The sequence below is a fragment of the Vanellus vanellus genome, assembly GCF_965231255.1.
Source record: "Vanellus vanellus genome assembly, chromosome: 4".
NCBI lineage: Eukaryota > Metazoa > Chordata > Aves > Charadriiformes > Charadriidae > Vanellus > Vanellus vanellus.
In genome coordinates, this window is record NC_138909.1 from 42,625,257 (window position 1) to 42,638,761 (window position 13,505).

General features: G+C 38.3%; 1 protein-coding gene across 2 annotated transcripts in view; it reads left to right on the plus strand.

Annotated features, from left to right (window-relative positions):
* Positions 1-13,505, plus strand: part of PALLD (palladin, cytoskeletal associated protein) — a gene marked incomplete at its 5' end in the record, with an annotated part of 205,036 nt that overhangs the window by 164,317 nt on the left and 27,214 nt on the right. For both annotated transcript variants that reach the window (XM_082481981.1, XM_082481982.1), the window contains one exon: positions 3,507-4,202. In XM_082481981.1, coding sequence (XP_082338107.1) covers positions 3,507-4,202 — 696 coding nt within the window. The remainder of the gene's footprint in view (positions 1-3,506; positions 4,203-13,505) is intronic.

Genomic DNA, 13,505 nt, shown 5'->3' on the forward strand with positions numbered 1-13,505 from the left:
CACTATCACTTAGCTCGGAAAGTCATCACCTTACTGAGCAGGTTCCAAGTACCCAGAACCAAACCTGTGCATGCAACTGTTCTTACAGGCAATACAGGCCAGAAACCTTACCTGTCCTGCAACTGATGTCTGCTTCTGTTAAAATAGTACTGCTTTATTCTTTGCATTTCTTTAACTGTTTTAGCATAGAACATCTATTAGAACATCTGCAAATGTATATAAAAATGCTGGTTAAGAATATCTGGTAGTGAAAAAAAATCACAAATACTGAAGCAGACCTTTTGAAAATATTTATGTACTACTAGGCTTGCTTTTCAGTGAGTTGCTGAAATTTCTCAATATTCACTTTACCCTAGTTATGAATTTTTAAATTACTTTTGCCATTGACTGATTGAATTTTACTAAAAAATTACTTTTAAATGTTCATTCTTACATTGTTATAATTAATTATTTGGCAAACCCAAAAACTCCACATGAGAAAATAAGTTTTATTCTCTATTGTTTAACCAAGCTTGATGCATTCCCTGAAAGCATGTGTGCCCTTTAAAACACTGGGATTACAAAACATATTTCAGATAATTGGAAAGAGGATGTAATTACAATTAAACTAATTTTTCCTGTAATCTCATCCAAAAACTGAACTCTCTTTAATTCCCTCCTTTGTTTCCCTACTGATGAGGGCAACATAACAGACAGATTCCCTTGCATCATTTTGGCTGCTGGGCTCTCTATATCTGTGGCACAGCAGTGTGATCTTTCAGGGACCTACCTGTGTAGACCTTCCACCACTGTCAGTGTCATTGCGAAAGAAAACTTGTGAATGGATTATTCTTTTTTTTTTTTTCCTTCTTCATAATGACACATCCCTAGGATACATCTGCTCAATAAATTAATAAGTATAGGGCAGTATCTGCTGTTAAAAGAATAGCTCTGAGGTGGAGACATTCCTTTGCAGACAAGGATCGTGCATTTCTACCACTGGAATGAAAATTTGCTCTAAGAAGGTCTTCATGGTTTTTGCTGCGTGGACTGCTGTGATAATGATTATGGCTGCACGTTATTTTTCAAGCAGACATGAACTTGCTTTGGTCTGGACCCTAAGCTGATCAAAAGCTTTGCAAATGGAATTAGTGCTGTCCTGAGCTAATAAACCCTGATTTACAGGCATGTGTATTCCTGTGGCCTAAAGTCAAGCTTAGTGTGAGAGCGGAGCAACCTCATGTTTGCCTGCCAACCTTTTGTCGACGTACCCTGAATCTGGTCTTTACTTCTGCCCGGATTGGTACAGCAGCAATTCAGTGGCAGGCGCTGTAGTAGTATACTTACCATTGTCAGGGCCATAGATGGTCATTTGTGTTATGCTGTTGGCTGGGCACATCGCCATGTGACTTGGCAATGAAAATAAAAAAGTCCCAAGACAAGATGCTCTGACTTGCTTTCAGCACATGTTGGGTAAACATAGGAGTGTTGGAGACAGCTGAGTTTCTTCTATTCAACACAGCATTTACAATACTAAATTTCCCCCATTTTGTTTTAACCTTAGCCTTTTTGTAATAAAAAAAAAAAGATATTGGGGGTGATTATGATGGAAAATAAGTATTATTTGTAAAGAATTTTAAAGGTATTGGACAGTAGATCTGCAAATAGTCAAAGATACAGAATGAGCTGAAAGTAGTAATCTTGCAGGACTTTCTCTTTCCAGTCAGAGATGACCTGAAGTATTTCTGTCGTCAGCCAAGAAAGTTAAACGATGATGGGAACTAAAATTGTGTTGCTTTAGCCCACTTAGAGAAAGGAGACTTTCATGTAATTTAGCGAAAATCAAAGAATAAGGTTCAGCCCCTGCCCTCTGGAGTGAAAAGTTGAACTGATAGGGATTTAGAGTATGTTGCCACCGTTAAAAAATGAATTATAAAATTTACAAGTGAACTGCAGCATTTCAATGTTCTTGTTGCTGATTTAATTAAAAGGAAAATGCAATATCCTTTTAAGTACTGAAATATGTATTGTTGGTGAGATGACTCACGTTGCTAGAATTGAACCATCTTTATGACAAAAAAAAAGAAAAAAGTAACTGTTAAATTGAAATAACTGATTTTTCAGTTTTGTGTCCCAAACAAGCTTGCTCCCCTTTTTCTTATCTAAACAATCATCACCTTTGGCCTGAGATCATAAGCAGAATTATTGTCAAAAACCATTTGCTGAGAAATATGGATGGCTGGAATATCAAAATTAATCTTAGAGTGGAAAATATGATGATATTACCATTTCTAATTTTGTTGCTACCAACAAAAGTATATTGTTGTGCCAGAATTATACATTCATATGCCATGCATTAAGCAGACAGCTTCTAAAATTTCTGCTTAAATGACCTAAATTGTATATAAACAATGACACAGTTGTATATAATAAAGTATTTATATATTACATATACAGAAAAGGTATATGTACATATGCTGAAACTTTGTGGACATCTGGAGTATTGAGATAAAGTTATGATTTCCAGCTGGAACATGACAATTTTTAAGCAAGTCAGACTGATGTGTTTTAAGATGATAGACCACACAGTTAATTTTGATCTCAGTGTCATTCAAATGTATTGTGGACAAAACCAAAGCCAGTGCATGGTCTGGTTTGCTTCACTGCTGAACATTTTGCTTTTTTTTTTTTTCCCCAACTTAATTAACAGTTTTGAGTGCTCCTGCGTATTAGTTTTTTAGTCTTTATGTTCTGCTAGTGAATGTCTGCATTTCTGAAAGAAGCTCTTGTTTCCATTTGAACTGATAGTACTGCAATTAGCAATTCCTCAGAACTGTGTTCAGTATCTACTAAGATACATCTCAGGACCAACAGTTAAGAATAAAGCCTGGAAAAAAAAGCGGGACTGAAGACATGGGGAAGCTCAGTTCACCATTTCCTTAGGTTACAAATATTTCTTGGAAGTCGTCTTTGCTCATTTACAGATACATAGATGGTTCTAACGCAGAAGTTGGTTCCTTGTCTCCAAATACCTCATTAAAAGTATGGCAGTAATTAGGTCTGTTTGATCGGCCCACAGAGGCTACAGCAGAAATCAAGGCTGAACTTATCACTGGGTAAATATCTGAGACTTATTATTGAAACGGGACCGTTGAATGAAATAGGCAAGAAATGAAAAAAAACCTTGTTAAGAACTTTAACATTTTTACCATTACTTATATTGTCTGGATTGCTCATTTAAAATATACTAAGGGTCTTCAAATTGTCTCATAATTTACCTTTTTTAAGAACTGAAGGATCTGTTAACTTCTATTATGTGTATACTTTTCCCCCTCTTCTTGAGCTCAGAAAATGAACTTTTGTAGCAACGTTTTAGCTCTGAAGAAATAGGGCTGTTCAAGATATGCAAGCACTTTGAACTTTCCCTGCCTTCTGATTTTCCTAGACAATAGATCAGTGGAACTTTTACCTCCTCCCCAACCAGCACTGCATGTCTGATCATCTCTGTCTATTTTTCCTTCCCGCAGGGACCCTATAAAAATACAGCAGCTGCAGAACCAAATTCGTCTGGAGCAAGAAAGTGGCCAGTGGTATCGTCACCAACAGCAGCCTGATCATCAGCAGCACCCTCCCTCCTCTCCTTCCTTTCCTCCTCCCCCCTCCTTCCAGGAGCTGGAGTCCAGCCAGTCTGTCACCTCTCCTGTGCCAATGAGTATTCTTAACTCTCATACTTCCCCAACCATGCAGTCTTCCAGCTCCTTCAACTATGCTCGACCTAAGCAGTTCATTGCTGCTCAGAACATCAGCCCTGCTTCAGGTTATGTGACTCCGTCTTCAGGATCATCGACATCCAGCCTTCCTTCTCCTATGTCTCCAACTGCTTCTCAGAAACAGTTTGGAAGAGTGCCTGTTCCCCCTTTCTCTCAGCAGTTTGCTCCAGAAGGGGAGTACGCCTGGTCTCCTTCTTCTCCATCCCCTCCACCCCCACCTCCACCTGTCTTTAGTCCAACTACGACATATCCAGTGTGTGATTCCTTTCCTCTTCCACCTCCTCCACCCCCTCCTCTTCCTTCACTTTCTTCACCTTCCCACAGCCTGTCTCCAACTCCCAGATTTCCTAATTCCGGCCAGTCTCCAGCAGCTTTTCTCAGCTCCATGCTGCCATCTCAGCCACCACCCGTTTCTGTCAACGCATTAGGCCTCCCGAAAGGAGTGACGCCTCCGTAAGTATCAGCTAATGAGCTCCTTGAGTTTGACTGTACTGAAGATTGTACTGAAGATTATTGCACTTGCTTCATTTTATACTTTTCTAGGGTCCTTTGCTGTTACCTGCTACCTGATAGGGAGAGATGCGTGAATTATTTGCAAATGCCTCTGTGCTAGAGAAGGGATATAGTTTCCTAACCCTCATAGAAGTGAGGTTCTGAAAGAGCCCTGCAGTGGGAACACAAAAGAGGAGAAGCTAAAGCTTTAAATTGGAGAAAATATGAAAGAAGCAGCAAAAGGTTCTGCATGCCCAGGGCAGTGGAAAGAGATCCAAGAAAACCCTTCTCATGACTCAGTTCTTTTAAAGTCACATAGTCGGTGATATTTGCAGTCGATGTTCCTATTACGTCTGCAGGTAGAGAAATATCAAGTAAAGAGAGCAGTGTTCAGAAGTCCCTATAGCTTTCTGATACTTAAAGTATAAGGTATTAAAGTATACATCTGACAACCAAGTGGTCATAACGATATATTGACTTTTGGCTAGAGTTTTTGTTCCGAGGAAGTTTGGAAAAGGGTTTAGGAGGGGATTTAGAAAGGCAGTGCATAAAAACAAACAGAATCCCTCCCCCTAACAACTCTGCATACTTGTTTTCCCCTTTTGTCTTCTCTAAAGGCCAAAATAGTATTTTGGAGCATGTCAGCTCCCATCATAGATCAGTTTGTCTTTCCACTGGCACTAGACTCTCATTCCATCCTTAGAGAACAAAGAGACATGCTGAAGAACAAAAATGAGAATAGCTGTATCCAAGGCTTATTTATAACTTTGTCTAGAAGTTTGTCTAAACATATCTACGGTATCTAGGTGACTTGCTCAGCTACATACCGTTGCAGTGGGAACTTCTGTTATTTCAGTCCAAGATCTGAAAAGGAAGAGAAGGAAGAAGTCATCAAAGTAATAAATCACATATATGCTTTAAAAAGCATTTCTTTATCTTGATTTCTGTCATATGGCTCATTATGGAGTCTGGCCACAAAACAGATTTAGGAGAAAAATGAATAAGTAGTACAGTTTGCCCTTGCACTTATTATAGTTGTGATTTTCTCTTACTGTGTCCTTTGCACTGGCTGAGTTTCTGTATTGATGCTGGCTGCTGAAAGTTGCATGATTAATTTACTGACCGCTTGACAGGTAAGCACAGCCTGCAATTACCCCTGATTTTCCAGGAAAGGCTCTAGTACAGCTATATGGTTCTGGATAGGAACTGGTTGCTCTTTCAAGTTCCCTTCTGTGTTCTATGAGGGTGACAGCAGCAGCTCGAGCCTCTGCTGTGTCCCTCTTTCCCTGTTACGCTACATTCATGCACACATGTTCTCACTTGATGCACTGACTGTGTTCTTCCTCGTTCCCTTCGATCTTTGGACAGAGAGACAACTCTGCAAGGATGCTTCCCCCTTCCCCATGCCCCTCACTTCCCCAAGCCCAGCAGCCAGTCTGGCTGTGCATGTGGTGGTGTGTCTGTCCCCTTGGGACAAGGCAGCAGCCTCAGGCTCTGAGCTGAGGATGAGGTGGTTGGCTCTTTGGCCCACATTCCCTCAGGAAATGTAGTCCAGATGGGAGCTGGATCATGTTAACCCTACCAAATGTATGTGTGCGTAATTTATGTATATGTATATATACATGTGTGTGTATATATATACACACAATGAGTATTTGTCATCTGAATTATAACATTAAAACATTGTAAAAGATGTACTGCGTGATGCAAAAAAAATAATCTATTGTTATGTATCTTTGATGCCAATTTTTTGCTGGCCTCTCCTTTTTCATTTTACTGTGCAGGCTACTAATGTCTGGTGTGTCTTGCTGAGTAAATCATTCTGTTTCCCATCATTCTAATACCACTTCTGAGCAATTCTTCCCCTCGCCTCCCTTCCCCCCACTGCTTTTGGTCTCTTTTGCTTTGTGCTATAGTCTCAGTTCTATTTTTCCCCTCAGCTTCACTTTTTGCTTCTTTTCCCTCATCTTTTGCTCCATCCTCACAAATCCTCTTTTCTTGAACACATTTTTCTTTCTGAGACATTGTAGTTTTTGAGCCGCTCACAGTATTCTGTAACCTCAGCCTATAGTCTCAGCATATACTCCATGATCTCCAAAATCCATTGATTGAAAAGCATAATACTGTTTCCTGACAGGGTACTGTACAGATTGGGTGCAAGGAATGAATTGGAGCATTTCAAGTTTTGCTTCAGCTCAGCACCTAAAATGCTAGTCAAGCCATTTAGCTTTGTCTCTGCTTCTTGATCAGTCATATAGTGGTGATACTGAGAATATGATAGTGGGTTGCTGAAAGTGAGCTAGGCAGAGTTTGAAATAACCTTTCATGGAAAGGAGATACATTTTTTTACTAGACACTCCAAATACCGTGTTTGAAGTGGTAGAATTTCCTCTTTAGATAATAACTTTATGATTTATTATGGTATTTTAACATCAATGGAAGTAGACTTGGACCTGTCATTGCATTTAGCCATTTCAACACTTTCATATCAAGTGCCTCTAGCAGATAAAATGCTCTTAAAACAGTTTTCCTGTCTGCTTTCAATGTTTTCCCGGCTCCTTTCTCTTGCCTTGTCTTTTTCGTGTGTGGATTTCAGGGTTGGTAATTCACTGTTCATATTTTGATTATATGGTCTTTTTACCCTGGTTGCTTACTCTTTTCTCTCTCAGGTGTGCCTACTATGGCACTGGTAGCCAAATATCTGAAAGAAAACAATAAATATTTAGCTTTGTCAGTCTCTTGTAATTACCAAAAAACATTATTTGGCAGAGTAAGAAATTCTGCAGACTGTTTTTGAAAGTTATGCATCTTGATATACCGTCGAGTACTCAATTATTGAGTAACTGTTTAATTTTTCACGCATTTCAATGATCTTTTTATTACTAAATCTTAGCACAATTACAGATCTGCTCCTCAGAATCAGTACTTAGTAGGCATCATTCTTATTTTCTTCAGATTGCTTTCGTGGTAGGAGCAGGATAAAGGTAAAGTAATAAACATTGCAGGTGGAGGAAATTCTTTTTGGAAGTGGTCAAAGGCAGCATCAGTGAAGTTTTCTATAAAATGGAAGACACTGGTTGTATACAAACCAACAAGAGTCTTCATTTCTCCTCATGGAGTCAGACCTTCCCTCCATCAGCTTTCTTCAGGCATTTCCTTTCTAGTATTTGTATCATCTTTGTTCTACTTAAAAGAGAAATTAATTCAAGGAGGTGTTGTGCCTCTTGTTCTGTAAAAGGTCAGACAAAATATTTCTAACTCTGTCTTCCATCCCTATACTCTGTGAGTCCATGAGCAGTAAATACCATGCTAATGCTTCAGATAAGGGTTGACATTTTCCTTGGTTTTGGACCCAGAGGCTCTGTGGAAGTGACAGCATTATCTAAACCGGTTTGATCAAATGGATATTCTTTACAGTTGATAGATTTGGAAACATTGCACTGGGTTTTTGTTTGTTTGGGATGGGTTTTTTTGGTTGGTTTTTCAACAGGTAGTTTTACAGTCTATCCTGAATTGTGGGAATAGCTACTTGTCAAGTTACTACATTTTATTTGGACGTCTGAAACATGGAAAGCAGCTTTGTGTTATTAGTTCCTACTAATTCACCTTTAAATATTTCAGCATTTATTTGCAACAATTGTATGGTAAATGTTTCAGTTGAATAAAATATATCTCATCTTTCCAGTAAGCTCTAGATACTTTGTAGTGACCAGCATTTTCAAGCAGTGACTGTGGTGGTGTTAACTGAGCAAGCTTTGGGAATAACCTTTTTTTTATTAATGGGGCAAATTTGATAAATTCATGTCTTGCCAGAACACGGTGTTATTAAACAGAGAGGTGCTGGTGGAACTGCGTAGCTAATTAAGTACTAAGGGCATTATGAACACTAATCAGTGTTGTAAAACTTGGCTGGAGTAAGATTGTTCAATACTGTTCTTAAAAAATCTCAGTTCTTTCTTTACCTAAAGAAAACTCTAGGGTGGGTGGATGTGCTGGACTCAGGCGAGCCTTCGGTTATAAAAGACTTGCAGGGAGCCAAGTTAATGTGACAGAAACCTAGAATTGAAGGGGTTTTGTCCACAGTTAAATCTGTAGAAGATAGAATCTGGTCTTCACTGTTCATAGAAAAAAATCAAATTATGTCTGTATGAAAAGAAATAAGTATGCTTACAAATTCTAGGTAAGCACATACATTGGTAACCTTACACGAGCATTTGTGAAAGCAAAATTAATCCCATGAGAAGGATTTAGTGACTATTTAGTGAATATTTAAATAACAGGAATATAAATCCTGCTACAAAAAGGTGTGGTGTCATCCAACTTGGAGAAAGGGAATCTCTTTCTAAGTATAAAAAACATGTATTATCAGCTATCCATATATCCTTTTGTAAGCAACTTAAAAAATTAGAGTTTTTTCTTAAAGTAGACACTTTCCCTTAAACTAGACTTTTTCTTAAAGTAGATATCTTCAGTAATGTTACCGTAGTCACAAACAGAAAAAAATCTGACTGGTGAAAGAACTTAACTCTAGGTTTACTACTTTCTGGAGAAGAATGGGAAATAGAAAACATTCTTTGAAGACAAGATTGTCTAAAGTATCTTGTAAAATGTAATTAAATAAGCTGTTTTTATCACTCTGCATAATAAATTTAGCTGCTGTTTCAATGATCTCTAGAACCTTAAATCCAAATCTTAAAGGAGATTCTGTGGGAATCATGAGAATACCGACATCAGAGAGAGCTCTGCCCTTTTTTTCCCTCTTTGAATCAGAGCTGCTGGTCTGTTCTTGCAGCTGTGTATTGTGACTTGTCTATTGAATTCTGTCTCAAATAGCACTGAAGCAAATATTTTAGTAACCCTTACCTTCCTTGAGTCAGTTAGCAATGATGGTGACTGCCCTGAGGAAAAGCCGCGCTTCTCCACCTTTTTATCTTGCAGCCTTCAACAGTCTCCCAGTACAAATGCCAGCTTTCATTTTAGAGTAAACTGTATTGCTGTCCTATGTAGACTGGACATTCACTTTTCCCATTTCTGTAAGTTATGTCTGTCACAACTGTGAAAAATGGAGGTTACCCACGGTGTGATTGATGTGAAAATAGTGATACATAGGAGGAAGTACCTTGATTAAGAATTCCAACATCAAACCAAGGAGAAAGGTCAGGATGTTTTCTTGCTTCTGAGGGAGCTTACCTCTTTGCTGTGTGCTACCTGTTCAGTCATACCTGTGTTATCCCTGGATCTCCGGAAAATATATCTGAAGACAAGTATTTATGTAGCTGGAAAATTTCAAATATTAGGGTTTGCGTTCATTCCCAACCCCCAATTTTCTTAAGCTATTGCTCCTGTCCGTCAGACCATTTTTTGTTTAAAGTTTCTTGATTTATTGTGTTGTACCTCCTTTTCCTATGGCTTGGATACTACTTGTGGCTGTTAGAGCAACACCTGAGTGGTTTATCTGTGATATCAGATCACTTCTTGTCAATTGTGCTGAGAAACAGCTCATATTGGGGGCTTTGTTTTTGCACAATGTAACACCTTTTTGTTATGTACATACACGTGATTATCATAAAATCCATATCCATATCAGCTTTTTTGAAATATGATGAATGCATCTTTGTTCCACTTGAACTTTGAAATCCAGGTTGTGCCCCAGGTCTAATCAAAGTTGCTCAAAACTAGAGATTAAGGATTTAATACAGAGACACACAGACAGTAGCCAAAATAACTGACCTACTATATCCTGACAATCATTGTATCTGGAAGTCTTAATTTCCAAGATGGTTTTATCCAGTTCTTTTTTTAAGTGGTATTTGCAGATGCTTAAGAGTCTTGTAAGATGACAAGTGAACTTAACTAAGAGAATTAGTATATAAACTTTTCTGTTGAAGAGAGAGAGAGGCTGTTTGCAGCATTGCTTTCCAGCTTTTTTTGGTTTTGCAGATTTTTTTTTTTTCTTTAGGGGACTTAATTTTATAACTTCCTTATTTTAAACAGATCTGAATGCCACAGAAATGTCTGTGAATGTAAAAGCCAGGTACGGTGCTTGGTAGTTGTGAAGACTTTAACTAGTAGCATTTAATCAACCGGAGTAAAGGTTAATATTTTGGATATAATACCTTTTCTCAGTCCAGTGTAGGTTTTTCTCCACATGCTTCTTGCAGTTACCTGTTCTTCTCAAGATTTCGGGACTATGAGAACTGTGCCGGCTTTTTCTACATTCAGGCGCAGTTAGTGCTTTAGGGATTTCTTCCTGACCATCAGTTCTAGCATAATGCTGGCAACAGTTAGAAATGCAAATAAGACTACTAGTTACAAAATAGTTGTATTTTTTAAATTGATATCCAAATATGTGGACATCTTTTGAAAAGCAAATGGCATTTATGTATCTAAGATAACCAGTGCAGCCTGAGGGAGAGGGATAACTTGCTCAGGTGGGGAAGGAACTGACCAGGAGAATGAAAAGGTAGTAATTCTTCTTTTAATGAGTAGAAATGCGTTCTTAATGATAAACCTTAGAAAAACAAATTTTTGGTGGTAGGCATGCAGTTGGTAGGTGAGTTGTTCTCTGTGTTATCTAATCATTAAGAAGGATCAAAATTGCTCATAAATATATATTATTCATGTCAGTCTTGATCCTATCCAATGCTGAGGCATGTTTTATTTATTTTTTTCAACTACAGTTTCATAACCTTTTCTTGGGTGGTAGAAATAATTGAACTTTTGTAACCTTTGTTTCATTTGATGCAAGTCATCCTTAGTCAGGTCTGTGCCTCAGGCGTTCCCTTCATTCAGACGCACATAACCTCACAGTACTGAACAGAGCTGACTCCTGGGCTCCACAGCATGTACGACAAGATCAGACTAAAACGATTTTAATACGCAGCTACAGCTTCAAAGTTTGTGACCTGCAACAGTGCTTGTAGTGACTTTGTTCTTACAGTAAGTGAAAAATGTGTTAAGTGGACAGGAATTAGCTGTGTTTTTGGAAGGCTTTAGCTTTAAAGGAAAAATCAAGTTACTGTTCATTACCTCAGTACCAGAGAATTGATTTGGAGTTCTGTGAAACTGAGCCATATTGGCTGCAAACAGGAATTTGTTCTTGGAAGGATAACAACAGCCAGCCTGTTGCCCTTGTTTACACTGTAAAAGGTACATAGGAAAAGAGGGAATCGCATCCAGCGTGAACTCTGTGTAATTAAAACATGAAAAGTACTGCTGGTTTGGCCTTCTTTCTAAATAAATGTTAGGGCAAATGTTCAAAACTAAGGAGAGCCAAGCTGGGGTTGCAAAAATCTTTGCTGTCAAAAATCTCTGTGTGAATGACTGAATTTTGGCAATTCCATTGTGCCCTTTCTGACCAAAAGAATTCAGATTTGTGTGCTTTTATCTCTGGCTGTATTCAGGCCCTCAGTGACTTAAGTGATGCATGTTTCAGAGGGGCTTAAAATCTATGTGAATTGCAGCCTGATTCTCAAAGGCTGATAGTTTCTTTGCACATTTGTGGTGGTGGTTGTGTGCTCGAGACTAACGGTGTCAATAACTTGAAATATGCTTTCTCCAGCTATCTCCTGCTACCTTGATACTCACAATATACTCTGAAAATTACATCAAAGAATGAGTGTACAAATACACAAATGCATTGGCAGAATGTTTTGTTTGATATTATCCCTGAGAAAAGATGAAAAGAAAGCTGATGAGTCACTGAGGAGGATAAAAATCTTAGGACCTTAATGCATCCAGATAAGGGCATGTAAGGATGGTGAAAAATATTTGCAAAAGCAGCTGAAGAAAGTTTGCCGCCAGGCTGTCTTGACACGTAAACCGTCGCTCAAGCTGAATGGATCTGTGCTTTGGAGGATAGATTTACCAAGCACCTTCTGTATGTTGCCATTGCCTTGTAGCCATTTTGAAATTTATCTCAGAATGTATGTCTTAAGAACTAATTTGGTGTGGGGGTATGTAAGCATATATGTATATTTATTTACATATTTTAAACTGTATATGTGTAGAAAAAGAAAGAGATTCTAAAGAGGGGGTGGAAATAGAGCATCTGCAGGAAGAATTACATTTCCTTGTGCACCTCTTCTATTTTTTGTCCCAATTTAAAATAGTCCTGAAAGACAGAGAGGCTTTCTAAAGGCATTTGCAGAAATTTTGACTGATACTCATCTTTATAGTTATGTTTTTAAACCTACTGCTTTCTTGCTTAAATACTTTTTTGTAATTGTAAGTAAAGAGAAGAGAATCTATTTTTCAGGCAAGTTGCCTTGACCAGGTCTTAGAGGACACCTCCACACCCACTGTGCAAAGCTCAGGATTTTCTGGCACGTAACCAGAGATCTGGAAGGTTGTTAGGGAGTCTGCCCCTCCTGTTAAAAGCTACCAGGGATCCCCAGGCCATTGCTGAAATATTTGCATTCCTTGTTCTTAAATAAAATTCCTTAGCTTACTTACATGACTTGTTCCAGTGTTCGACTGTTACTGTTGGAGGGTGGAGAAAGGAGAGTTCTAAATTGGTTTTGTCTAAGATAGGCCTGTTGTTCTTCAAGTTGCTGTCTACTTATCATCCTCAATGGAGATGGAGAATCATTGAATGCTAGCTATTTTCTGATGTTTTAAGTTTGAGTCAACTCTCTGTCTTCATTCTCCTCATTTCCTGAGTAAAGAAACAAGGTTTGGGGGGGGGGGGGGGGGGACACGACACATATAGCTTGTCACAAAAGCTATGTTTTAAAACCGTCTGACAGTTTTCTTGTTCTGAAACTTTCCAATTTGCTGTATTTTTCTTGAAGTGCAGTGGTAAAACTGGATTAAGTGTCCAACAGCAAGAAATAAAGGAAAACAATGCAATTCCATATCTTATACTAATGTGTCCCAGAATTATAATTATTTTCCTTTTGAAATAATGGTGTTATTGTCCAAGTTTTAATCTCACAGATTCTTGGGAGATGTTTAAAGTGTTAGTGCAAATTTTCCATTTGTATTGCTGTCATGCTTTGAACATTTTTCTTGAGTGTCATCATCATTAGACACCTCTAGATTAATTATGAAGGTTCTTGTAAATAAAGTTGTTACCTGCAAACGAATTGCAACCTCTGCAAGTTCGGCATCATCAGCCAATTTGAGAAACATGCTTTTTTATTTCACTATTCCATTTGGTGAGGTTGAAATACTAAGTACTGAACTTAGTATACATGGACCTTTGAAAGGCCTCGTTGGTCTATATTCTTCCAGTTTGATAGGGAAAAAAAAAAATTGCTACTC